At 46.6% G+C, this 27,903-nt stretch overlaps 1 protein-coding gene across 3 annotated transcripts in view; it reads right to left on the minus strand.

Annotated features, from left to right (window-relative positions):
- PLD1 (phospholipase D1) overlaps window positions 1-27,903 on the minus strand; it is a 72,927-nt gene that overhangs the window by 36,651 nt on the left and 8,373 nt on the right. The window contains exons 3-8 of one of the 3 annotated variants that reach the window (XM_056498498.1): window positions 25,553-25,766; window positions 6,717-6,902; window positions 6,255-6,382; window positions 5,812-5,957; window positions 4,900-5,008; window positions 3,428-3,493 (exon numbers count right to left, since the gene is read on the minus strand). In XM_056498498.1, coding sequence (XP_056354473.1) covers window positions 3,428-3,493; window positions 4,900-5,008; window positions 5,812-5,957; window positions 6,255-6,382; window positions 6,717-6,870 — 603 coding nt within the window. In that variant the 5' untranslated portion in view covers window positions 6,871-6,902; window positions 25,553-25,766. Of the gene's footprint in view, window positions 1-3,427; window positions 3,494-4,899; window positions 5,009-5,811; window positions 5,958-6,254; window positions 6,383-6,716; window positions 6,903-23,402; window positions 23,572-25,552; window positions 25,767-27,903 lie in introns of those variants that run through there. The other 2 variants (XM_056498497.1, XM_056498499.1) reach the window with 2 other exon arrangements.

The raw sequence follows: 27,903 nt of genomic DNA on the forward strand, positions 1-27,903 counted from the left end.
AGGAAAATTCTTCAGCATAGTGCAAAGCATCTGATGGAATGATTTATTGTTACAATTAGCTATTTTTACTTTCCCAGTGCCTCATCTGAGGTGCTCCTCATTCACAGAGAGGCTGGGAGAGGCAGGCAGGAGCTTTCATCCCCGTCACATCGAATTCCTGCGCTGCCCAGCTGCCTCCCTGTGAGCTGGCATCCCACTCTGGTTTCACAGTGACCCCCAGCAGGATGTTTTTGGTATGAGATATGGGCCTGGAGAATTCAGCTTCAATCACATTGTTGTGATGAAAAAGAAAAATAAATAATGAGGTAGATGGGAGTGATGGGCTGCAGAAGGACAGGCTATGGAAGGTGGAGAACCAGCTGCAAGGTGATCCAACCATCCTGTCCTGCCAGCAATGTGGAGCATGCATGATTCATGTAAGTAAAAATTTCATACAGCATCTGCATTCAGAAAGGATTCAGCTTCTCTATGCTGTATTTTTTCATTTTGACTCTTGCTCTTTATTTAGCGGGTTCAGAAATGCATCAAAAGCTGATTAGCAGTGGGCACTAGAAACAACATGGAATTGCACACTCTTCAGAATGATACTGTTCAGCACAATTTCTTACACAAAAAAAAGTTTGCTTACACAAAATACACACTAAAAACCCTCTAAATGTGCTGCATTTCAAGTGCAATAGCTAGAAACACTGATGGGTTGGGTGGGGACCTCCACAAAGCTCTGCAGATCCAAGGGCTGTATCAGAAGCAAACCAGTGGCAACTCTCACTTCTCAGCTATTCTAAATTGTGCTACTTCCACTTGAGATGAGGTTTTTACTCTCTCTAAAGTTCATGCAAAACATTACACACATACATACGCTCCAATCAAATCTTACTTTTTGTTTTGCTTATGAATCTTTTAAGTATGGGAGCTTGCACAAAAATAATGCAAAGGTCCAATTAATAAAATTTTTATACATAATCCAATTAAGCCTCAACATTTTGAGCCCATATTATTCCAATTCCCAATTTTCAGGAAAAAAAAGTGTGAACAGTTAACACCCTGAGATTCCCACAACATTCATTTTAACAGTAATTGTCTTAAAGCACTTCAGACCAAAAGTACCATATAAAGGTTTTGGAAAGAAGAAGATGACAAGATTTAATTACATAAATCAAATAATTATTTAAAAAAATATTAAATAGAAAAAGCTAGACGATGTACAACCTCTGCAATGCCATGTAGTCACTGTGGACCTGATCCTTAACCCACCCAGAGACTTCAGGTCTGCAAAACCACAAGCTTGACTTGCAGGCTTGACTGTCTTAGTGCATGGCACATCCTCCAGACAGTGTACAAAGCAGTTTGCTCTCACTGGCAAAAAATAAATTAACCACAAATGGAAAATAAAAGTAATAAAAAAGCAAATTCATTAAACTGTGCAGCTCAGATACAAAAAACATCTCCTCAGAGATGCTACTGACCCAAGCAGGCTCTTCACAATGACCAAGGGTTACACTCCAGGCAGGTCTCAGCTTGCCCTTGCAACTCCATGCCTGATTTAACAGAGCTCCTAATTTTAAAAAAGTCCTCAGGGCATGGATTTGATGAGAGGAACACAAAGGAGTCCAAATGCTCCAAGATTAAGACAGTTACAGCATTTGTCAGCATCCGGGCAAAAGACTTCTCAACCACAGGAAGAGCAAAGCCCTCATTTTGCTCTCAGGAAGACAAATACAGCTCCAGGGAAAGTGCCAGAAATGTTCACTTTAGTCTGAGAATGGTGGGGGTTGTTTGGGTGTTGTTTTAAAGGAAGCACTTCCTTCCCTGTGCCCTCTTCCAGCATCGCCTGCAGGACCCGTGCCACCACCACAGGCAGCAAAGTCCTCCCCTAACACTTCTCTGTGGCCAAATTCAGTGAAAGCCAACAATAAACTGAGAATTTATGTGCAAAAGGGACATCTGGCTCCAGGGGCTGGGGACAGAAGGGCGATTCAGCCCAGGAGGGAGCACCCCACAGCTGCCCAGGAAGGCAGGGCTGCCCATCTCCTCTCCCGGCCCCCACTGTGCAGCCTGTCTCAAACCACAGCCTGGCCAAAGCATCACCCACGTTCTCAGAGGAGCAGAAATGTTCCAAAATATTTGAAAAAGGCAACGCCTGCCTAAAAGTGACAAGATGGATCCACACTGTAAAATAACCCTCCCCCGCTCTGCATATGCTACTGATCAAAATTGCCAAGTTATCCCGATCTTGCTTCTAGAACAAAAGATGACTCTTTTCCACATGCACACTAACACAGCTCTTCACTGCCCTGGAATTAAGCTCACAGCCTGTCCCCTAAAGAAGCCCTCTAAGGAATGCAGCTTCCTCAGCCTCAGCCTGAAGATTTCTTGCCATCCAGAGTGCAATGGCCAACCCCAATGGGCACTTTGTCCCACAGAGCAAGCAGTGCTCAACACTGAGCTCTGCAATACAGAACACACAGTTTTTAAGTTTTTATACACAACATCCAGCTGTAAGCTGCCCAACATCTCTACACAATGCAAATCTGGCAAAATAGAAGACTGTATAACAACAGCAAAAGTAGAAGAGAAGTGGCTGCTACAGAAATCCAAAGTTCAGTACTTTTGGCTTGTTTGAAAACCAGGTGTTCCCAGTTATCACTCTGTGCTCAGAAATGTCACTAAACTCGGCAGCAACTCAGTGCGTGCATCAGATTTCACTGGTAATACAAAAGATGAAGTAACACAGTCATTATGCAGCCAAAAAAAGGGGAAATAAATTACCATCCCCAAGAGATGTCACAGCTGTGGCTGACAGGTGAGGACTTCTCAAGAAACATTCAAAAGAAATATTTCTGCTTAAAATAGGCCTGACGCTGGATTTGACATCTCTCCTTGTTTCAAACAGTGTTGACTTGGGGAAATAAGCCAATTACCATCTCCCTTTGGAACTGACAAAATAATCATTCACCTCTCTGGGTATCCCACACACACAAACTCAACATCACTAATGTCCAGGGAAACTGCACAGAAGAGAAACCTGAGACAAATCTGCAACCAGAACATACAAAGCTCAGATTGAAAGAGTAATTAAAAATATGGTTTGAAATGCAAATTTTTAAGTATTTAAAACCTTAACTTACCATCTTAAACAGTCTGCAAAATTAAACAGACTCTTACTACAGCATACATGTACAACCAGCTGTCTGGACTGAACTAGCTTGAGGAGGTTATCACTGCATTATACCAGCAACCTCTAACACTGAGTCATTCCTTTGGTTTTAATCATTTTGCATCTGTGTTGGAGAAATCAGCTAAGCCAAAATGCTCACAAAACAGATGAAAAATGCTTCTTGCAGAAGCTGCATGTCTTCTTCCAATGAATTCAGCATTTGTAAAGTGAATATTCTTTAGACAATTAAGCAAATTAATTTCTACTTACTGTTCCATGGTAGTTCCTGTACATTGGCATTTTCAGGATATTTGTCAAGTAGTCCTCCAGCTGTTTCTACAATTAAAATATGGAAACTTTAGATAGGATGTGGAGGTTTTTTTTGAAAATTCCTGTAATCCAACTGTCTGGCATTAGGAAGCAATCAAGAAATCAGATCCACTTTTCAGTTTGAGTAGTTAAATAAATCCATTATTATGTACTCACAGGATATCATAACTCAGCACCATAAACAGTTTGGTCATAGGTTGTTTACTTTTCATAGTTCTGTTTGTACCTTCCACAAGCAGACCTGTTCTGTGGCAGGGTCACTTTGGAGGTCAACTTTTGTGACTGAGCTAAAGTTTCAGAACAATTTTAAATACCAAATCAGACCCCATTGTTTCTGACCTACAGGAATCAGCTTTGTGAGAAAAAAGGCTCAGAGGCAACTGAGAGAGCCTGTTTAACCAAAACAAAAGGTTCATGGGGTGAGGGACACAGGGACCATGTTGTCCTGTCCCAAGGACACAGAGAAAGGAGTGGCTGGGCCTGTCTTCCCCAGCAAGGAAGGGAGGAGAGAAGAAACCATTATGGCAAAAATAATCTCTTACCATCCTCATGGTTAAAGGGAAAAGAAAAAATTAAACTGTCTGGGCATGAGAAGCTCGACAGAGTCCTACAGGACACAAAGCAAACTGAAAGGAAGTATGAGCTAAAAAAAAAAAAAGGCATCTAAAAAGCATCTAGAAAACAGTTTTCTTCCTCTTTTAAATCTACATCTCTCCCCTCAAACTTCCCACACATCAGAGAAGCCGTGAACAGCAGGGTTTCTGCATGGCACAGCCACAAGACACAATCCTCTAATCCTCTGGGCCTTGAAGTTCCAGTGGCACAAAGCCCAGGGAGGGAGGGAGCAGCAGAAAGAGAAGGATAAGCACAGTCTGAACAAACATGGGGTTTTTAACTTGCAAGCAGCAAAGCTGCAACAAGGAGGTAGGAAGACATCCACCCTCTCCATGGAAGGGCCCATCTGTCAACATCTGATGAAGTTACACAGAACACGTGTGCCTGGGCTAAAATTACCCACTTCAGCATCAATATCCTGACTGTCATCTCCTCTTTCAGAGGGGGATGGCACTGAAATCTCTCAGATTTTGATGGCCACAGGGCTGCCTCCATCACACAACTCGACTCTGCAAACTGCAGGTGGGAGGAGGGGAACCACCACTCCCAGCATCACAGTCTTCCTCAGCTTCAGAGGAAAGCTTTGCCCATATGAACCCCAGGAGCAGCATCCTCATCACTGCACAGCAGAGAATTTGGCATTAAAGCTGGACTTGTCACAGCCAAACTTTGTCAAGCAAAATACTGTAATGATAACAAACAAGGTTTTTGACAGTGTGTGGCTTTGCAAGCAACCTGCCAGGCTCCTGTGCACCTCAGAGCATCCCTGTGGCCCCCAGAGAGAGGTGGGCACTCACCCTCCTGCTGGAGAAGTGCTCCTCCCGCACCGTGCTCTCCGCCGTGTGCGGCAGACTCGGCATCTGCCTCGGCTCTCCCCTTTTGATGGATTGTCTTCTCACCGTGTGACTGGAAGGAAAAACACACCCCAGCATCAAGTCTCAGGGCTTCAAGTGTCTGTATGCCTCAATACATAACCCTTCTTCTGCAATGCCTTTATTTTTCCTATGTGAGATCTTAAAAACTGACAGAGGGGCAGGATAGCAGAAAAAACAAACCAGAAAAGAAGCCAGTGTGCTCCAACTGGCTCACAAACAAAAATGAAACACAGAAATATCAGTTTGATTTTTGGCAGCCACAATTTTCCCTTGTAAGTAAAGGGAGCCTACACCCTGTTTTTAGAGCATTCTGTTCCTCCAGCTCTTAACTCCTTAAAATTTTACCTTTCCTATCATATTCCAATGTTTGTCTATATCAGGAGGCTCTCACTGACCTACACCATTTTCCTCCCACTTCTTTTCTCCTTCCCCTTATACTTCCAGCCATCCCAAGCACCAAGACCAGCCTGGCCAGGGACCCCCATACCTCCCACATCCTGCCCACTCTGTCAGAAAGCCACAAAGCCCCAGCAATTTCCATTAACATTATCACAACCCTTCCCCAAGTTCAAGGTAAATCCAGCTCAAAAGCTGATGACCCAGGAGATAATGTTTTCTGCGTCAGCAGAGAGATGTTTTCATCACTTAGATTATGGCTGCTAAACACATACATTAAATATTTTTATTATAGTTGGTAAATATATGGAGTCTGAATTCTTCTTCCCTCTACTCCTTACAGCAAAGTGGGACCAGAGAAGCCAAATAGATACAATATTACAAGTTAAAAGATCCCACCTCCCAAAGCCCACAGTGCCCACAGGGATGCACACTCACCTCCTGGTGGGGATAGGGATGCGCACAAAGGCTTTGTACCTCAGCAGCTCCCTGTGAAACTCCTGGAAGTGCTTGAACTTCCTTTTCACGTGCCAGACGAACTCTCCATGGGTCAGCTCGATGGTGTAAACATTGGGGCTTGGTACCTGCAGGGGAGAACATCACCACATGGGATGCAAGTTTTGAAATCAGCCATTTTCCTGCAGCTGCTCATCTAAAGAGCCTTTATTCAATTTTACTTAAGGATTATTCTGTCTCATGATTTCTTGTTCTGCTTTATTAGATTTTATAAACAGACAGATAACCTTCTCTCCTAAGCGTTTTCTGAGACACAGGCATTGCTGCTTCCTCAGCCCACGAAAAAGCAAGCACAAAACTAAGACACAAACAGCATTTTAAGTACAGTTCTACAGAAATCAAAAGAAATCTCTGCAAGTTCTGACCTTCTTGGTGGAAGTGAAGCGTTCAACTTCCAACACACGCACTCGGACAGGACATCCCGTGAGGTACGTCTGCGTGCCCGGCTCTTTGAACCCATGGGTGTGGTAGATGGCAGAGAAGGGAATGCACACTGCAAGGACCACAAACCCCACAAAACTGTTAGCTTAACAGCCTTGTAACAATCCACAAGGGTGTGAAAGGCAGCAGACAGCAATGCTGTAACATGGGAGCATTTGTGCAGCAGCATTAATTCCAGCAAAAGAGAGAAATTTTTATTAAAGAAAGCCCAAAGACCAGGTTACACAGAAGGAACTTAACTTGAGAAGCTCAAGTATTAAAAGCCTCCTGGCTCTAAATCAGGGCCAATGCTGGGCTTGGCAAAACCCCTGAGGCTGTAGCCTACCTGCCAACAAGTGTTAAAGCCAGGCAGGACACGGGATGAGAACACACGGGTGCCAACTCACCAGTGCCTTTGGGGTCAGTGAGCACCTCTGCATCCACCTCCTCCCCCTCCACGTGGAGCTCCCTGGTGTCCAGGCTCTCGATGATGTTGCTCATGTCTGCAGCGAGTTTCTTCAGCGTGGATGTGGCTGCATGGCTTTCTGCTTTCAGAGACATCTCAGGGGCCGGCGCTCAGGAGCCGCGGGGCGCTGGGGAGAGACAGGGCAGAGCTGGCACCACCTTCTCTGCTGAAGGAAACCACCAGCAATGCATGGACATCCTTACATCCCTTACCTACATTCATCCCAGCTATCCCCATCCTACACACCCAATGCCAAATATTCAGTCCTAAAGCTACAAACTGTATCACTGCCTGGCCAAATTCCAGATTTAATTCACCCGGCACTGCATTTCCCAGATTAAGCTGCATGGAGGAAAAGCTCACTCAGAAAATCAGAAGGGATTTTTGCTACATGTTCTTCCTTTGGGTGAAGTAGTGACAGACTCTCCTGGCGTTATTAAGACTTCCTCTATTGCTATGCTTACACAATTGCTTACACAATTGCCTGTGGTGTCTGCATACCTCATGCTCTCCCACAGCTCCATCCTCCCAGCAGGCTGAAAAGTTCCAGCTCTAAGGGTTCTTCTCTGGGGTCAGGAGCATCCTGATCTCCACAGAAAGCCTGGGATCAACAAGGTGGATCCTACCTCTTCTGTGCTCACCCTTCCAATACTCTTGGTGGCTGCAGGGGACCAGCCCACTGCCCCTTTGTGATGGGGACATAGCCAGGGAAAAAGTGACTACAGCACTTCCCACCTTTATTCCCACCCATCCATTCCAGGAGCCTGAGTCACAAGAAAAATGGGGAAGGAAGAAGAAAAAAAAAAAAAATAAGGAAACAAAAGTAAATCGATATATGAGGCATGACCACTGACACTAGCACAGGCCTTCCCTGCTCATGAGTATTTGCTAACCCTCTTCCTCCTCCTCCTCTTCCTTCTCTGCATCTCACTATGGGGCTGTGCAGCTGCATGCTGGTCCTTGCACACAGCTCCTGGGCATCTCCCTGATGATGATAAAAAGTCCCTTCAATCTTCGTCCTGCTCTGCAATAAATGTCACAGCTCGACAGCTATGCTGAAAAAATATGGATGGGACAAACTGGCAACATTTTATAGAAGCCAATACAAGGATGCCCATTTATACTTGTGGGAGCTCTTACACTATGTTAAAGAATGATTTTTCCAAAAAAGTGTGACATTTCTGTTGTTAAGTTCTGCAAAGAACACTGTGCAATTATTCTTGAGTGAGCTCCACAACAAGAGCTGCTATGCTGTAACTTGGAAATAATTTAACATTTTAATAAATCATGCATTTAGCTGCTTTTGAAAGAACATTCTTTATTATTGTTTCCTCTTGAAATAAGTCCATTATTTCATTACTACATACATGCTAGAAGCAGCTGCCTTCAAGAAAAAAAAAATCCATTTGCACACAGACTTGAATTAAGAAAAACTAGGTCAATCTCTTCTATTATACCAAAATAAATGTAGAACTAACAGCTTCATCTTGGGATTGAGGGCTTCAAGGGCCTGGGTGGCTCTGTCGCCTTCCACCAGTGGCAGGGAAAGCCACCAGAGCACAGAAGGCTTTAGGACCAGACCAGGGGATCACTGGGCCCCCAAATCACTCCAAGAGATCTGCAACAATAATTCAAACAAACACACACACCTCCTTTCCCAGTGATACACTGAACCTTGATGCAATGTCCTGGTTTCAGCTGGGACAGAGTTAATTTTATTGTTAGCTGGCACAGTGTTCTGTTTTAGATTTAGGACCAGAACAATGTTGATAACACATTAATGTTTGAGTTGTTGCTAAGTTCTTCTTCCCCTAATTCAAGAACTTCCCAGTTTCCAATGCTCTCACAATGAGGAGGTGCACAAAAAGCTGTGGGGGAGCATGGCCAGTACAGCTGACCCAAACTGGCCAAAGGGATATTCCATTCCACAGGAATTTCCAGGATGTCAGCTGGGGAAATTGGCTGGGGGGTGCCAATTGCTGCTGGGCACTCATCAGGGGGTGGCGAGCAATTACTGTATTATGCATCATTTGTTTCCATCAGTGTTATCCCGCTTCCATTACAATCATTACTATATTTTATTTTGTTTCAATTATCAAACAATTCTCACCTCACTGATGTTACTCTACCCAGCCTGTGCAGCCTCTCTGCAGCAGGAATTTGGCACTGGCACTGCCCCACACCTCCCTTGTCACCACTTCATGGAAAGCCAGATCTCCCTCTTGGAAGCCTTACACTTTTCCTATTCTAACAGCATACTGCAGGGGACTTCCATAATGCACATTTTCATTGGTTTGGCATGAAGTCATCCCACCTGATATAGACTGGCTTTGGATGTTTGATTTTCTCCCTGGAAAGCAGGCATCCATAAACAGCATTCCCAAGGGAGGCCACGCTACCAGGCTTTCCCAAATAATCCTGGGAATGGCAGGAAGGAGACCAGAGCCTCATTCACACATTAAAATCCTATTTCCCACTCAGCACTTCATGCAAATAATTTTTTGTGTATTTCCAAATTCAAATAAAGCAGCATCTTGCTTTGAATTTCTGTCTGCATTCACATCTAGAAACAAAACAGAATTAGTTGGGTTTTTTCCCTCCATCAGAAGACGCTTTTGCTTCATGGAAACTTAATGCCCTTTCCAAAAGAAGTTTTCCATGGTCAAAAAGAACACAAGCCCAAACACACTCTGGACATGCCATGCCAGCAATTACACTTGAAGGAAACCAGCAGACAAATACCACATCAGCAGGGCTGGAGAAAGAGCAACAGAGAGGAGCTAACAGGGAAAGAGGATGCTCATCCTCCCTCCTCCTCCTCCTTTCCTCCCCACTGTGCCAGGTACAGCTGGGTTCTTTGTCAGATTAATTGACACAGTTGGTTAATGGATAAACAATTAACCAGTGTATGCAATTATTATTTGCAAGGGACCACAGCAGGGCTCCACAACTCAGGATTTTTTTAAATTTTTTTTTTTTTTTAAAGCTAAAGCTGTTTTCACAGCTGGCACAGACAAATTCTGGTATAAAGCAGGGTCCACACTCAAATGGGACCTGAGTCAGACCTAGCAGCAAGATTCCCCTCATTGACATTAGAGCCAAATTTTGGGGTTGAGAGGGAAAATGTGACTTGCCCGTGGCCCTGGGCAGTGGCCATGCTCCCTGCCACAGCTGGCTGCTGCAGAGGAAGAGAACAGCAGGCAAACCCAGCCCTGGGCAGGGAGGATGGCACTGGGGTCAGCTGGACACAGGACACACCACACCCCTCTGAAAGCTTTGCCAAATTGCTTTGCATGGCTCTGCTCTGCAAGGGCTATTTAACCTCTCGAGCAGAGTTTCCACGTGGACGCTCTGCATTCCCACGGGCAAGCTGAGGAATTCCTGGGTTAATCTGCAACAGGCTGGGTGCAAACAGGCACCATGCACGGATATCCAGGATTTTACCACAAACCAGGCAGGCTACCAAGAAGGGCCTGTCTGTTCAATGCCACTCACTGCTCCTCACACTGCTGACAAACTAGAGAAAGGAACTAAAAATCTCTGATACTGAACTCAAGCGATACCAGTAAAGCGCAGGAGACTGCAAATAATAGATTGAAATATCTGAGAAGTAAGTGCTGCATTTCAATATTCAGCTGTTGCCATTCAAGATAGAAAATAAGCAGCAGGTTTTTAAAAGGAAAATAAACCCAAACTACCAAAAGAGAAAAGCCAGGGTTTGACTGAGTCAAGAACCGGCAATCCGAACAAAGGCAAAACCTGTGCCAAGATGCACAAACAGGACTATTGCTTGTGAGCCAGGAAGGAAGAGATGGTGCAGAACACAGGAAGACTCAGACCTAAAGCATTTGACCTGTGAGAACAGTGTCATTACTGAGAGAAGGCAGAGAAACGTGACAGGAGGCTGCAACTCTGAAGAAAGCTGCTGTGCAGGGTGGACAAGGAGAAATGCTCTGAATTAGAATCACAGAATGGTTTAGGTTGGAAACGATCCTAAAGATCATCCAGTTCTAACCCATGGGCAGGGATATCTTCCATTATCCCAGCTTGCTCCAAGCCCCATCCAACCTAGCCTTGAACATTTCCAGGCATGGGGCATCCACAACTTCTCTGGACAACCAATGCCTCACCACTCTTAAAGGCAAGAATTTGTTCCTAATACCTAATCTGAATCTACTCTCTTTCAGTTTAACTGCTGGTTTAAAGCAGATACTAGGGAGAATACCCTATCTAATGGCAATGGCATGGCACTGCCTGAGGAGGGCTTTGAGAGCCCCAGGGCTTGGAGGAGGCAGGGGAACAGCTGCACCCCAGCACCCACACCCCAAACCTGCTGCCAGGAGCTGGTGTTTGAACAGAGGGAAGGTGCTGCTCCAGCTTTATCTGGATCAAAGTCTGCCTGGGCAAAAGCAGCAAAAAGGAAAACATTGGAAAGAAAAAATGAGATGATTAAAAATTGAAAGAGATAAAAACACATAGAACAAATCCCATAAAGATTGCTGACACTGCCTTTGTCCAACCTTATTCTCATATTAATTACTTCCTCCTAAAGTACCAGGTAAGCTCTCTGCCTTCTGTCCCAGGCTGTCCCCATAGCACAAGGGCCTCAAACCTCATGAACTTGTAAAGTATATATACTGGAAACAGTGACTGCATCAAGAATCAGCCAATATTTCAACTGCAGGGACAATGACTTAAAAAAACAGAAATTAATTATATTAATTCTTGGAACTTTTATGAATATATTGCAAACCTGTAGCTCCATCCTGCAACTTTACAAGCCCAATATCTACTTGTTCTTTGCCATTTTGGTTATGCTTTAACCCCAAGTTATTACTTCAGGGATCATATGACTATCTCAGCCTTCACTAAAGAATTTTTTTTCCTACTTGTTGCACAGGACAACAAAGGCACAGCTTTAAAGGCAGAGAAACTGGAAGGCAGAAAAGACATTTTTTGGTAAATATTCATGAACAGTTCTGTGTTTTGAAGACACTGACGTCCTGATGTGAAAATGTATGCAGCTGGTAATAGCACAGACTATCTAAAACTTGGTCAGCCTAAGTTTATTCTGTATCATGGCATATCTGAAACAAGCTCAATCACAGCTCCCTAATAAGGTTCCAATGCTGAAAAGCACCACACAAAGCTATAAAACTCAGGAAAAAATCATATGGAATAAAAAGGAAGCAGAGAAGAGAAAATACATCCAGGAAAAACAGACATTTCCCAGGGTTTGATGCTCTGTATCAACTCTTATCCCTATGGTGAGAAACACTATAATTCCTGAAAATTATCTCATTCCTGTTCTCATGACATCTCCCCCAGTACAGTGACCTTTTGGCAAAGCCTGTGACAAGTGACCTCTGTTCCCATATTCTGTTTTCTCCTGCAGGCAGCAGCACCATGGTGGGACACACAAAACCCTCCCAGGCTGCCTGGAGCAGAGCTGACAGCCTCAGGCCAAAACAGGGCAGGGAGATGGGGTTATTAAACAGAAAACAAACAAACAAACAACCAAAACAAAGCCCAAAGAATCTGAGCCATGAATCCTCTCTGTCTCTTCCTGCTGCTGCCAGGAGCCTGGGTGCAATAGGGGCACCAAGAGCCCAAATGAAATGCCCAGAATTCCTATGCACAATGCCCTCAACAGCTTTTTGCTCTGTCTAGTGGTGATGAATCTTTTGCATGTAAATATTTCCCAATTCATCCCATTTAAAATCTAAAATTAGCTTTGGACCACTCTGTTGTGGAGAAATAACCTCATATGATAAGAGTAATTTCTGAGGAGTTATTTGCCTCCCCCAGAAGAGGCTGGGCTTGTCAGCAGCCCAGATTTATGCCCTGGCACACTTTCCACAGCCCTGAGCAGGGGTCAGCCCTCCATCAGAGTTAGAAAATGTTCCCTGTGCTCAGGTTCCCTGCCAGAACCTCCAAAGAGCATCCTGATTTTCCAGCCCAGGAAAAATCCCCATACATATACAAAGCAAAATAGACACACACTGATTTTATCTTTTCCTCATATTTAATAAAAAACTCAGGGCTCTTGTATGTTACTTGTAGCATGTTACATTTCCTAACTATGAAACTAAAAGACAAAAGGGTTGAAAAATGCTCAGCAGTGTCTTAACCCTGTTCTTCAATTCAGTACAGGAAACACTGAGCCAGAGGGGCCAGTAACAGCAAATGCAGACACCTCCTGAAAATCTGCCCTTCTGGATGCTCATACTGCAGGTGCAATGCAAAAGGATTAGGGTTTGTTTTTAAAAATACACAAAGCAGTCCTTGAATAAGAACCAAAGCATTGCTCCTGCCCTGGAAAGATCTGTAGCTGGAGAACTGAAATAAAAAACCAGACCAACAATAGACATGTTGAAACATCATCCTGACTTCATTTGCTTATCTTTAGCCCAGTCCTCATAAAACCAAAATTATTTTAAAATACTGTTTCCAAAACAATTATTCCCACAAAGTGCTCCCATTTAATAGCAATACCTCTAAAAGCAGAAACCAATTAGTGATTCCTGCACAGTTCCCTGGCTGTGCATTATTGATTTCCACAGTCCTTGCCATGTGAGGCTTATTGCCAAGCCACCAGCCTGCCCTTAGGAACAGCAAAGTCACAGGAATCCATCCACACAGCCTGTTTGCAACAGGGCAGGAGATGCTTCAAGGCTGGACAGTCTGGAAATAACAGGTTCATCTTTGGAAGTCCCTGCTGCACTATCCACACTGGGCAGAGCCCCTTCTGCCCCTGCTCAGGGCTCTGCAGCATCCATCCCACAGCACTTCTGCCAGAGTAAAGGACACAGAAAAGCCAGGCAGGACAAGGGAAAGGATGAGGTAAGGCACTGGTGACTAACCCACTGCTTCAGCCAGAAAGCCCTCCCATGGTTTGTCCCCACACCCAGGCCCAGCCTAAGCATCAGGCACCTCCCAAGGACTTGTTTCATTTGCTTTACAGAACAGTGAAGGGAAAACAAACATCCTCGGATGGGCAGTGGCTGCTGATCTCATGCTGATGTACTGCTTGCTCTGGCTCCCAGTCTCCTGCCCAGCAGCACCATCCCTGCTCCCTGGGCTGCCACAGGAAGTGCAGCCTCCCTGGGAAGCCCTTCATTAGGTATTTATTGGTAATTAAGGCCGGCTCTGCACATCCTAATTCATCACCTTGTTTTGGATTCCTCAGGCATGGACAAGGGTGTTTAAGCACAGCACCTGTACCTCGGGCTGTGCATCCCTCAGGGATCACCAGCAGCCCTCCACTCCCTGATGTGGCACATGGTTCACACCCTGCAGCCCTAAACCCAGGAGCACTGCACATAACACCCCTGAAAACCAGGACAGGGGATGCCAGAGCCTCTGGAACCTGGTTGCTCACTCCCACAGACCCACCAGCACTATAGCTGCTGACAGGCAAAGGGAACCAGGTGACAGCACCTTGGGGAGCAGCTCCATCTCAGCATCCCCAAACAACACAATCAAAATGCAACAAGAGCGGTCAATAAAGTCCTGGCCTGATGGAAAAGAGGGGATTGGAAAACTGCCTGCAGCAAAGAGCAAACAGCAGGAAGGCCAAAGCATGCAGCACTTCTGGGTGCTGACAGACACACAGGGCTTGGCACAAGACAGAGCTCACAAAAGCTTTATATACAATCCTAAAAGCAAAGAGCTGGCCAAAGTGATAGTGCAATGCACAGGACTCTAAGAGTGAGCATCTCCATGAGGATCAGGGATAACAGGGACCCCACAGTGCTCACAGGATGATACACATGGCTGCAGCTCTTATCTACAGCTGAACACATCACACAAATACAGCACATATTTTAGTGACCTAAATGTATAGGTATCTACAGGGCTGATGTCCTGTACATCACTCAGCACTATTCTGGTATCTCCCAGTGCCAGGTCTGCTCCAGCAGTCGCCACCTGCCAAGCCACATTTCCGCAGGGAATTCCGGCGGCTGGGAGACAAGCGGGCATGCTGGCAGGCAGCCCAGCACCTCCATCCCTCCCTCCCACACTGGGGTTAGGTGGCAGCTGATAAATGCAAACACAGACCTTCACATATCTCCTACCAGCCAAGGTATTTCCAGGGAAAGCACTGCAGCCTGCAGGGGAGGGATTCGGCAACTGCAAGAGGATCTCAGCCCAGCACTGTGTCCTGCACGGGCACTGGCTCCTGGCAGCAGCTCCAGATCACAGCAAAGAGCACTGGAATGGGTCAGGAAGTCAATGTCCCCGTTCCTGCTGCCACCCTGCTGCTGATTGAACTGTTCCCATTAAGTGGGAACATGACTTTTCTTTCTCCTTCTGCTCTTTTCTATGTGAAAGCACAGGGAGGTGATTTTGTTGACCCTTTATGTGACCTGCTCAAAGAAATGAGAAATTCCTGTGGGTACCACAGCAACATGGAGCAGCAGATGGGACCATATATTTTTACTAATAGTTTAACAAAAAGTTTAACACTTCAATAAAATGCTGTTTCTATTGTCTTGACTTCTGGGAGTTTGTTTGCCCTAATGGAATATCTCAAATAATTTCCATTAAAAATAACCAAACAGTTGGCAGGGGCAGAGGGCCATAATGGAGGAGGAAAGCGACCCTTCCACTGAACAGTACTGCTGTTAGTGTAATCCCCACTACAGTGCAGAACTCAAGTGTTTCCATGTGAGCAGCCAAGTCCAACTCCCTCTCCTGCCAGGCTCATCTCCAGGGTGGCCTCCCCACAACACTACCACAGAGGACAACCACTGCAGGGTGAGCACCACCACAGTTTTACTGATGCTTTTGTCCCTCTTAGAGGCAGCTCCAAGCACAGGGTGCAGGGCTGGGACCCACATGCAGATGTTTGCTCGGTGCTGTCCCACACTGATCGCTCCTGGCAGAGTGAACCAACCCTGTGACTGCTCACACTGAACATTAACCTGTGCCAAGCTATTGCAGACTCTGCACCCGCTGTACCAGGGGTGTACTTTGGTAACCCAAGGCACAGGATGACCTCTGGTTAATGGGTGTGAGAGGAACTGTGGCACCAGGCTGTCCCAGCAAGGGGCTGTCCCAGCTCCTCGCTCTGCTCCTCAGCCAGCTGCTTCCCCATCTCAAACAGGACCCTGCACCAACCTGAGAGCACTGTCACCTGCTGTCCCTTCCCAGGGCAGGGACAGGCTGGAGCCACAAGTACAAAACCCCATTATGTGGTGCAGCCACTCTCATCACCCCAAATGCTCCTGTGCTCCTGCCTGCAAGGCCGGATTCAGCACCTTTCCAAACTGAAGCTCCATAGTGATTTTTAATGTTTTATTTAGCACTGCTTTTAAACTTGTTTGATGTGTTCTGGCTGATAAGCTCCATAAGAATTTGATGTCTCTGTCCTCATTTGACTTCAGTTATTTTCCAGTCTACTCCTAAAGCTGCAGCACTCAGTGGCAGCAGCTCCCACCATCGAGCTGGAATGCCTAGCACTGCAAGCCTGTTGTACAATCAGCATCATTCCCAAAAAACCAGCAACACTAGGTGCCAGAGGTGACAAGAAAAGGGTGCATGTCTGCTCCATGATCCACCTTTCCAAGAACAGCTGCTTTTCCTCAGCATAGCCAGCACTGACATGGGCAGACATCAGCCCCCAGCCTCCCTTTCATACCCAGAAATGTCCAACCAGTTCCCACTTTCATCTGTGGATTTCTGATAACACTAAGGTCTCGCAGGAACTGCATTTTCCTTGTCTGTGGCAAAAAAAAAAAAAAAATATTTGGGAATGTCTCATTTACAAGAACAGAACAGTTTGTTTGGGGAAGTCCCAGAGGTATTTGTAAGAGAAGCCATTAAGCCAAGCTCAGAGGGCAGAGCTGATGCTGTCCCCAAGACTTCACAGAGGGCTCCAGGTGATTTTGCAAACCAGCCTCTCCTATGGACACCCTATATGATAACACAATATCACCTAAGACACAGGGTACTCAAGTTAGTGAAAAGTTAATTTTTCAATACATTGAATGTCTGATTCATTATCAGAATTAAGGATGAGTAAGTAATTACAGTAATTGGGTTCTGATTTCTCAAATAATTCTGGAATGATGGCTGAGGTTTTAGGCTGAGATAAATCTAGGCAAATTCAATAAGAAACTGTCTGTTGTGAAGCAGTAACTTGCAGAAACAGAATAGCTCCCTTATGTTCCTTTCTTAAATACAACTAAACACCTGCAAATTTATGCAAAATAGCTCATTTACACATTGACAATACTGACAGCTTGCTTAGAACAAAATAGATGCCGTGGACAAATTTTTTTTTAATCACTTTCCAAGAGGGGAAAAACAATGCCTGGATCAAGCCTGCACAGGAGCCTGCTGATGGCAGGCAGGGTAAGATGATGCTCATCTCAGAGCTCAAATCAAGCCTCAGCTGTCTCCTCTCCTCCAGCCACATCTCCAGACCTCCAGCACCTTACAGGCAATACAGGTGTCTGCAGCTCATTCTCCTTTTGTCAACACCTCTTAACAGTATTTTCCCCACAAATTCCTAGAGGAAATCAGAGCGTTAGTATTATGACTTACAGGCTTAATCCTCCAGACCTCAGCACACAGTGAGGCAAAAATTAAAGACTATTTTTCCTTCAACTGCCATGACCTTCTGGAGCAGCGCTGCCCAGAAAAGTGTTTGCAGAGAGTTTTCTACATGTACAAAAAATGCTGTTTGGCAGGAAGAAACACAGCACTTTTGGGAGAGAAGTAAAAAAGGCTAAACAGGCTCAGACAGCAGTTCCCATCTTGCCAGTTCTTTCTCCTGGTGAACAAAATGGCCCACTTGCCATAACTGCTGCCAAAACTCTGCAGGATCAGGTCTAAACACAGAGATTTCAAAGCCACCATGAGTCATCTACTATTCTTTCTTGGTAAGACTCAACGCTGGGTGGGACACAGACACAGAAAAAAAAAAAAAATCAATTTGCAGGAAACCTCAGTCATGGAAAAATATACTTCAGAACATCTCACGGGGACTACATAAATAGCAAAAGAGAAATGAGAAAACAAAGTACTTCTTTCTGAAAAGACTATGATGCACTGCCTGCTCTTCAAATGGTTTCAGCAGCCCTTCAGCTGTGACAGAGAGGACAGCTGAGCTCCCTAGAAGACACCAGCAGCCATGGTGCTTCCCCAGTGCACCCAAGAAAACCACAAGTAAGGCAGATCTGTGCTCTTCATCTGAAGTCAATTGCATCTTGCTTGAATTGAAAGAGAAAATACAAGTACAAACGATCCAATGGTTTCACCTCTTGTGTGTCACATTCAAGTCTGGTTGGGAGTAAGAACACTTACTCTTTATTTAAAGAGCAGGGTTGGCTTTAGCCAGGTAGTGGAGTGCAGTTATGAGGTCCTGCCATGGCCACAACCCCTCAGGCTACTGAAAATGTTGGAAAGGTGCAATTAGTCACTCTTGCTGGTTTATTTCCCCCCCTGGCCGAGGGCTTCCTGGAGGCTTCATGCAGGACTCAGCCCAGCTGATGGTGAGAGAAGCCTGTGCTGCAAGGTTTGTCCGACCCAATGCAACACAGTGAGCACTATGCTCACCAGCAGGTGTTTTCTGGGTGGGACAGAGACAAGCAGGAAGAACAAGAAATGAGTATTTCTGATTAAAAAAATCCTGCCAGAAGCCCAGCTTGTAAAATGGGAGAAGTTTCTAGGAAGCAGTTCAGTGATGAGTCAGTGCCAATGGCAAGGAAGTGCCGCAGGACAGAGCATCAGCAGATCCTGGAGGAAAAAGAGAAGCAAGTTCTTGCACAGGCAGACAAGCAGAAACTGCAATTGGCTGTGAATGAGCCACTTGCACAGGCTGGGACAGAGGCTGTCAGAGCACTGCTCTGTGGGACATTGTCTGCCTGGCACTGCCTTTTGTCTCTGCACTCTGGAACACTTGTTCCAGAGAAAAGAGGACCCTCTGTGCCAGGACCACCTTGCCCAGCCTTGGGGAAGAAGATGTAAAGTGCCTCCAGCTCACTGGGATCTTGCTGCCACTGTTTATCAGCAGGCTTATCTTATTTCTCCCAGAAAAGAGCCCTCATGTGAAAGCTGCACACAAGGGCTCACTGCACCAGCAGAAAGAAAAATGTAAGATAGGAATCAGGCCCACTCACAGCCTGACCTGGAAAATGCAATCCAGGAAATGCAGTTTAATTCTTTCTTCACTAGCAGGTGTAAGCCAGGAAAATAGATCTCAACACCATGAATATTCTGAATACTTGCTGCTGTCAGTATAGTGTGCACAGGACTCCCCCACTCAGGGAGAAAATTCTCCTTCTGTCACACAAACCTGCCAACAGTGATGAGGATTCTCATCCTCAGCCCTGCAACTCCTCTCCCAGAGGTTATCCATGGGTGGTCAGTGGAGGGATGCTCTTTCTCGTCTGAAAAATATGCACCCCACCACCATTCACCTTTTATATTACATCTGCCCTTTTATCACAGCCTTTACCCCTACATAGTGAGTTCCTTAGGGCAGAAGATAATTTATTTTATCTATTCCTCCTCTGCCATAGAAAACAAGATAGAGAAGGAAGGGACAATGTTATTACACTCAGGTAACTAATGCAAACCTGCTACTTTGCTGTCAAATCCTACTGGAGGTGTAGCACCATTTTATTTGATAGAGCTCAATGTGGTCCACTCTGCAGCCCCAGGAAGCAAAAGAGAAGATTTAAGGGCAAACAAACCACAGAAAACCAAAGAGCACAAAGGTACTAACACCACACAGAGCTGACACTGGCTTCAGCGTGGACTTGGCACAGATGGGCACACCCTGCATGCCAGGGTTCATTCCCACCCAGCCCCACTCCCAGACACTTTTACTGGCATCCAAGCAAGCACAGCAGCCCAGTCAGATTCCCCCAGGTCATTACCTCAATATTAAAGCCCACATCCCATGCTGGCAATAAACCCTGGCCAGGCTGTCACCCTTGCTGAGCTGACACCACGCTCGCTGCAGGAGCGGCACCAGATCCTCTGGCACCTGCTCTACCCCCCTTCCCTGACCCTTTTCCAGCAAGATTTCCCTGACCTGCATCTATTTAGACTTGTGCAAGCCACAACTGTTTTTAAATAGGTTTTATTCTCTGAGACAAGACTGGCTCCTTCTGGGGTGTGTGGTTTCCTCTCTGCCTGGTGCCATCCCAGCTCCTTTGGGTCCCAGATCTCCCGTGTAGGAGCAGCAGCCACCAGACAGCTTCTCCCCCTCTCCCCACACCAGCAGATGGGTGCCTGGGGGCCGGGGCTGTCTGACAGACACGAGCCCCACTCCCACTTTGTTATGTAAACCCCCAGGTTGGTGTTTATCCGCTTGAAGGATCCAGAAATCACTAAATGCCACCACAGCGCGTGGGCATGAGGAGCGAGGGATGTGCGAAGTGCTCGGGGCAGTGGCGATGGCACACGATGCCCCCGGTGCTACCTCCCACTGCTACTGCATGGAAACAGAGAAAACTCTGAATTCCAAAGACAGAAATATACATTAATATAAAATTCATGATCTTCAAATCCACATTTCACTCCTGTTTGTCCCCCTCCTACATAGGAGCCAGGCTGAGTGTCCCATCCATTGCAAGGACTGTGACTGCCTCGTGCCACCCTGGACACCTTTGCCAAGCAGCTGAGGGAGCAACATGGCAAATATTTTGTAAATAAAACCAGCAAAATGGAGCTTTTTCCATCCTCCACCTCTTTCTGCCTTCCAGGGTGTCTGCACGTGCAGAGCTGGTATGTACATGTACCAGATGATCTTAAATCCATAGAAGTGAGGGACAGGGCAGGTGCATCTAAATATCTGTTAAAAAACTTATTTATATATCTAAAAAACCAAAAAAATTGAATTGACACTATATATATATATCTCTATCCTGCAGTTCAGCAGAGCTGAGGTCTGGCCCCGCATAGGTGGGTGCAAAGAAGCCAGGCTGCACACAAGCTGCACACACATCCCACTTCTCAGAGGGCAGAAAAAGCATAGCAAGCAGCACCTAAATATGGACTGAAAAAGCCCTTATTTTGGCAAAAAGAACCAAAAAAAGGCTGGCCAAGGTTTTGCAAAGGGAAAGAAAAAAAGACACAGTCGCAACTCCTCTCAGGCAAATGATCACGACCAAATCCCAGTTCCTGCAGGAGCTTCCAGGGTACAGGGCATGTGAGAGCAAGTTAAAAACACATCATCAAATAATTGCCAGTCAGACAATAGGAGGAAAAGGCATGTGAAGGTTTGCTCTCGCCCTCCTCCTTCCTCATCCTTAGCCAAGACCAGGTGCTTACTGACATCAGACACTCTAGAAGAAAATCAAAGTGCTTCTTCAGCTCTGTTATACACAGATTTAGGACCACTAGCCAATGCTGATTCTCATTAAAGCTTTATTATTATTATTATTAAGTGCATTCCCCTGAAACTTCTTTCCCTGAAGCTTTGATAACCTGCTTTAAATCCATTCTCAGAGTAAAACCCAAGTCCAGCTGGCTGAACTTTCACTTAATCATGCAAGAGATTTCTCAAATCACTGCTGGAGATAATCTGTATCCATCACAGATACACCTGCAGTCTAAAGAGCACTTCCTAAATTACAGGAATAACAATGTCAAAATTACACAACCCTTTACACTTTATTATTATTTAGAGCAATAAAAATCTCTAGGAGAGGCATGAGATTGCAGCACTTTCACAATTAATCTTGTGAAAGATTAATTTCACCAGATCACCTCCCTCGTATTTATAATTTCATTTACACTCATGTGAAACATCATCTTTAGCAGTTTAAAGAAGCTGCAATTCTGATAACAGCACACTTTTTCTTAGCTGATCAGAGAGATCAGGACATACCTGTCAACAACAGCATTTCTTGTGGCAGGAGTTCAAGCCTCTCTAAATAAGAAGGGCATCATAGCCCCCAGGAAAAGTGAATTTATTAAGTCTTTTCCAGTAAGACCAGAGCCTCAACACTAATTTTCAATAGTCCTGAAAAGGATGATGTTATATATCAAGATAAAACTAAAAACCCAAATGAGTATTTAAATGTAACCCTTCAATCGTCTCTACTTAGGAAAGTTAAATCTTGGCAAAACCAAATTCAATCGCTGTACCTCTCAATAAACTTTCATTCAATCAGTTGAAGCACATCTCTGTAAATTTTAACAGGTCTTTTCAGAGGGATCTGACCTTGGCTCTGTCCCACAGGGCGCTCTGACCAAACCTGGGGCTGGCCTCCTCTCTAGAGGGGAGGGCAGATCCAGGCTCAGCATCCCGGCCAGCAAACCCTGCACCAAGATGGGAGATGGGGACACCATGGGAGGTCACGCATGTGCTGCACCCCAGGGCAAGGGGAGGCCAGACATACTATCCCACTGCACAAAAGATCTGATTTTACAGGCTTAGCACTACCTCATGGCAGAAGGACAGGAGGAATGGCCTCTTTCAGCTACAAGCAAGGGCAGGTGCACGGGGGGACTGGCTGCTGCCATCAATGCCCTGAGCCTGGACTGGGGACCCCCAGCATCCCTGGGGAGTGCTCAGCATCACAGTAACAGTGATGCTGAGAAAAGGGCTCTGCAGCAGCAAAGGGAGGGCAGCCCACAGACTCAAACTCAGAGCTTTCCAACTTCTGGCTAAGCTGGGCAGGATTTGACCCCGAGACCCAAGTCACAAGGTTAACACTCCATGAGCATCATGAGGTGGCTGGAAATTAAGTTCCCTGGTTACCTGCGAGCCTCTGGCATGAGCTCACACTTCTCAAATGGTAGAGACGGCACAGGAGGGAAAACACGAATTCTTGAGCGATTATAAAGACACTCGAAAGAGCGCTCCCACCCCTCGAGCTGCAAACACAGCCAGCTCGAAACACAATGCAAACAGGGAGCTTTTGTCCCAGCAGCCATGGGCACACCGACCTCACCCTGACATCCGCACTTAGCATCTTCCACCAGGGTCAAACCAGCAGAGCTTCATCCACCCAGTCCCACTGCCTGTCCCCAGACAGCCTCACCGGATAAGGCTACAGCACATCGTGCCGATGTCCTGAGAGGGATGCGGGGCTCACACAGACCTGGGCACACAATGGGCATTGTCCTTGTGTGTGCAGAGCCTGCTCAGCCCGGGGAAACGCTTCCAAAGCCAATGGAGCTGCACTGACCCGAACCACAGTCCAGCCAGGACCGGAGGCACCTCGGGCTGAAGATTTCTTAGAGAGCATCACGCCAAGTAAAGAAACCAGCAACAGGCAGGAAAGGCTTTCACTGCAGGAAACCCACCCGGCAGCTGGCAGAACGGGTTGTGTCAGCACGCTTAGTAACTCCCAGGGTTTTCCCAAAACCCAAAAGCGGCGGCTGCGGAAGGGACGTGGCAGGGTCACGGCTCCACCAGTGCCGAGGACACTGAAGTTCACCACATCGCTGACCGCAGGGCACGACCGCACCGACCCGAACCCGCCCATTCCACAGCACGAGAAACGCGCAAACCATCCCGCGTGTGTCCGACAAACACCTCCCCGCGGCACAGCCTGCCCCAGCACAGCGCCCGGGCAGGGAATTCACTTGAAAACAGCCGCTGAAGTCACCAGCGCCCCGGGCCGGGCGCCCACTCCGGGGCACCCCCGCCCGCACCCACCTCCGGCCCCCGCGGCCGCGGGTGCCCCATGGTGCTGTCAGATCCAGCAGGGTGCTGTCAGAGCCAGCGGGTCCCGTCCCCTCGCGGGGCAGCGAGCAGCCAGAGCAGCACTCCGGAGCCCAAGGAGCCCGTCTGTACCGCCCCGCCCGCCGGGCTCGGGCGCGCTGCCCAGGCCCGGCCCCCGGGCCCGCCCCGCTGAGGGCAGCGCGGCCGCTCCGGGCCCGGGGGAGGGACTGAGGGAGGGCACCCGCCCTGGCTGGGCGTGAGGAGCCGGGGGGGCTCCGAGTGAGCTGAAGGGGAGGAACTCGGTGATTTCGGCCCAACTTTGCAGCGTGTGCGGGGTTTTGGGGCTCCGAGTGCCGCTTCCACCGGGAGCGCGGCTCTCCCCCTCGTACTCCAGGAGGGAGAAGCCAGGGTTCCACATCGGCACCGAGAAGCTGTGTTTGGCCAGGGAAACAGATTGGAAAAGCCTGCGCAAATTAACAATTATTAATTGCGAAATTGCGATACCTTTTTTTTTTTTTTTTTTTTTTAGCATAAGACAACCCAATAATTACAGTCCGGTGCTGTTTGGATCCGAGCCGTCCTCCCCTGCGCATGCTGCATTTACCGTGTTACTTCCCATATGCCCTTTTTAATATGCAAAGAAGCAGATTTTTTAGCGAGGGAGAAATTTTTTTGAGCTTGCAAAAGCTTTGAACTGACATGTGGATAAGCAAAATTCCCAGCAGGTTTCAGCTATAAGCCAGCCGTGAGTGCTGGTGGAACGCCCAAAATCTGTCTGCAGCACTGCGGCTCTCACTGCTGTGGCTGTACGGGGAGAGCTTGCTGATTTCTTCCAGGGAACTCAGTGATTCCACTTCTAAATCTGCAGCAAGACTTCAGCATAATAACCATTCGGTTATTAGGATATTTTTCTTCCTTAAATTATTTTAATATTTTTTTTTGTTAAATCACTAAGAACTGAGCCATGGTCCTCAAATGTAGATGAGATAAATAACCCAACTTTGATCACTGCTGGTTTAGAGGCAGCCTCTGTCCCTTACTCTGACTGTACAATACTAAAGTATCACATTCTCCGCCAGAGCAGCACCTGCCTTTTTTATGGGCACACCTGTAAAACGCTGGCTCAGCTCCTTTACGCTGGGTTTACTGTGACTTAGCTTACCAACACCTTAACAAAACCAGTGTGAGTGATGTGCTTCCTACCTAAAATCAAACTTAGAAATCTAAGGTGGGTTCCCAATAGCATTGCATCTCATGGGGCTGGGCTCAAACACTTCCCCATTCAGCACCTGTGCAGAGCTGTGAGTCAAGGTGGCTCAGCAGTGCTGGCTGCAAGGAAAAAGTCATCACTGACATTTGTAGCACTCAGTGTCAAGGGAGAGCTAAGCAAGAGAGGAAACTGGCGTGGAACACTGCAGAGCAATGGGAAATATTCAGAGTTTCCCAATATCAGTGCCATTTCCACCCCAAAGAGTGGGAAGAGCCACGTTCCAGGCAGGCACATTGCCACACGCTGCAGAGAGGTTTCATGATAAACAGACAGAACAGGAATGAGTGGAGAGATGGCACAGGGAGCATCCCTCAGGGCACCCACCTGCCCAGTCTCTGCCATCCTCCCTGGACACACCTGTGTCCACCCCCCAGCTCCCTGGGCAGGAGGCAGCAGGGGATCTCTGCACCTCCCATCTCTGCACACCTCTCCACTTGTGTTGATGCAGCGCAGAGGCATATCAGACACAGAGAAAAACAACTTTCTCTGCAGACAAACTCCTGCCCAGAGCTCATTTCAGTGCTCATCCCCTACGTGACTGGCTGATTTCTGGCAAATCTTTCCAAATCCATAAACCTTAGCTCAGTTAATACGTATTTAATCTCTCTGCTGTAGGTTTATGTTGGCAGTGAGCAGGGCTAGAAAAGAGAGAAGATGCAGAAGAGAGCAGCCAGTGTAGGAGAGCATTTTGGCATCTACTTTGCACAATTTCCCCCTCTACAGCACCACAACAGATCAGGTTCTCCACACACAGTGATCATCTCTCCCAGGGAAATACCACTGTCTGTGTCCATGTCCCATCAGTGGTTTTCTACACTTCCCAGAACCTTCCCTGTCCCAGAGGCAATTCATAAAGTAGATACTTGGCACATACCCTCAAAAATATCTTGAGCTCTAAAGAAGCACAGTATTATGTGTCAGGAGTTTCTTTGGTTCTCTCCCACCTGCTTTTCAATCTTCAGGAACTTCCACACATCCCTCAGAGGATGCCTGGTGTCATCACAGAGGTGTGAAGTTTTCTTATTTAAGACGAGACTCCGGTGCAAAGAATGCTCTGAGTGACAGTCAGGGATTGAGGCTGCTGCAGTCTGTAAAACCAAGATGCTGATATTAGCAATCTTTTTTAAAATTATTATTATTTAGTCGTACTTCATATTTTTTCCTTCTCTCCAAAAATTTTCACTTCCATGCCCAATGAGGTGGCCAAAAGTGGAGCTACACGAGGCATTTGGAGACATCTGCAGAAGAGCTCTTGGTGACTAAAAGCCAATGCTGCTGCACACCAAACCCCATCCACCAGCTGAAAGATAATACAGGAAAAGAAACAGGCATTCTTTTAAAATAAGGACTTTGTCTTCAATCTCGGTCACCACTTGGCATCACAACACAGGGAGAAGGGGGAGGACCAGAGAGCTGCAGGACACTAGAGAAATGCCAAACAAGATAAGGCTTTAAGGGGGGAAAAGGGGGGGGAATAAATGCCAAACTAAGAGCAGGCAGGAGTGAACATGTGGCAGCACAAAGAAGTATCACCTTCAAATCTTTCAAACCATTTCCACAACCTGAGAAACACTCTCCCTTCCTCTGTGGCAAAAGGCAGTTTTGGCAATGGGTTGGAGTACAGGAAGGATCTCAGCAGAGCCACATCAGAGATCTGTCTGACATGTTGAACACAGGTGTCACCTAAATACAGGGTTTTACCCAGAGAGATTTTTACCACCCATTTGCTTTTCCTTTGTTAAATGAGCCCTGCTATGCCAGTACAAGCCCCAGCCCTGTGTTATTCACAGTGTAACAAATAATGGGCTGTTCCTCAGCCCAGAGCACTGCTCACAGCAACCAACACATCCAAGATGGAAAAATAAAAAAAACAACCATCAAATGCCAGGGTGGAGCCTGGAGCATCTTTCATATCTGCAGGCATTGAAAGGGTCTTTTTCCTCTATATATTTCCCTTTTAGCCATTCAGGGGCTTTCTGACACCAAGTGTGGGTCATGTTGGTGCCTCTGCAAAGCCATGGGGACCAGAGGGAAACTAGGGGAAAAAATAAGGAGTTGTTTTTTCCCTAGTTCAGTCACATTTGGGAAAGAGCCTGCAGAGCCCCAGAGGAGGGAGGAATCAGCTTTATCACCCTTGGTGAGGTGAGGGTTTACTTTGGCTGTGTGTAAAGTCAGGTTCCAGCTTGGGACATCACTGAGCCTCTTGCTCCTGCAGCCTGTCCACAACTTCCACTGAAGATGTCCTGACTACAGAGCAAAGGTTTTTATGGCCCACAGCACAGTGACAAAAGAGCTATTTTACCCTGTATCCCAGAGTGTCACCTCACTAGGGACTGGAAATGTGTTTTGCTGTAGGCATTTCAGAGCAGTGCAATGAGAAAGGGCCTCAACATCCTCCCAAGAGGGGCAGGAGGGATGGGGCAGAACAGTGCTCAGCTGCCACCCCAGCTCCAATACCCCCAGAGTACCACAACAGGCAATGGAGCCCTGTGGAAGTGTGCACCAGCATTCCAGAAAAACCCTGTGCATCCACACTGAGACAGCCGCTGGTGACACTGCCGAGGATGGAGCAACCCAAGACAACCCATTGTGAGCCAGCTGGCATTAAGCCACATATATGCACAAAATAAATAAATAAATAAATAAATAAATCATTGTTTTGTCTCATAAGACCAGTATTCCAAAAGGAAAAGGCAGGGTTGCTTGTAGAAATCACATTGTCAAGTACTTTTTTTCCTCCTCTTCCCTTTAAGGACCACTATTGTCCTCCTAACTCTGAGGGAATAGGCAGGGGAGGAAATTTTGTTGAAAGGCACTTCAGCATCAAGTGCCTGACTAAGCCACAGGGCCTCCTGGGAGTTGTAGTCTTGTCTTCTCCCAAATTTCTGCCAAAATTCCACAGCAGTATAGTACCTCCCATGACACAGCAGCAACATCCCTGCACAGTCAGGGGGCAGTGGGACCCTGGACTTTAGATGCTACAGGACAATCCTGGGGGCTGCTCAGGATCCAAACCTTATCAGATTTGGCCAGAATATTTCAGTTTTCTTACACACCCTTCTCCTCTCACAGAATTCCCATGGAAACACAAACAATGCTCTTGCTGTTTGTGTTTGGTTGGGGCTTTTTTCCCTTCTCTCGGCGAGGGGGGGGTGTGGATGAAAGTGGCAAATGAAAAACTTTAAAAACTCAAAAAAAAAAATAAAAAGGAGTTAAAGAAAAAAA

Source organism: Oenanthe melanoleuca, chromosome 9 (assembly GCF_029582105.1).
Source record: "Oenanthe melanoleuca isolate GR-GAL-2019-014 chromosome 9, OMel1.0, whole genome shotgun sequence".
Taxonomy (NCBI): Eukaryota; Metazoa; Chordata; class Aves; order Passeriformes; family Muscicapidae; genus Oenanthe; species Oenanthe melanoleuca.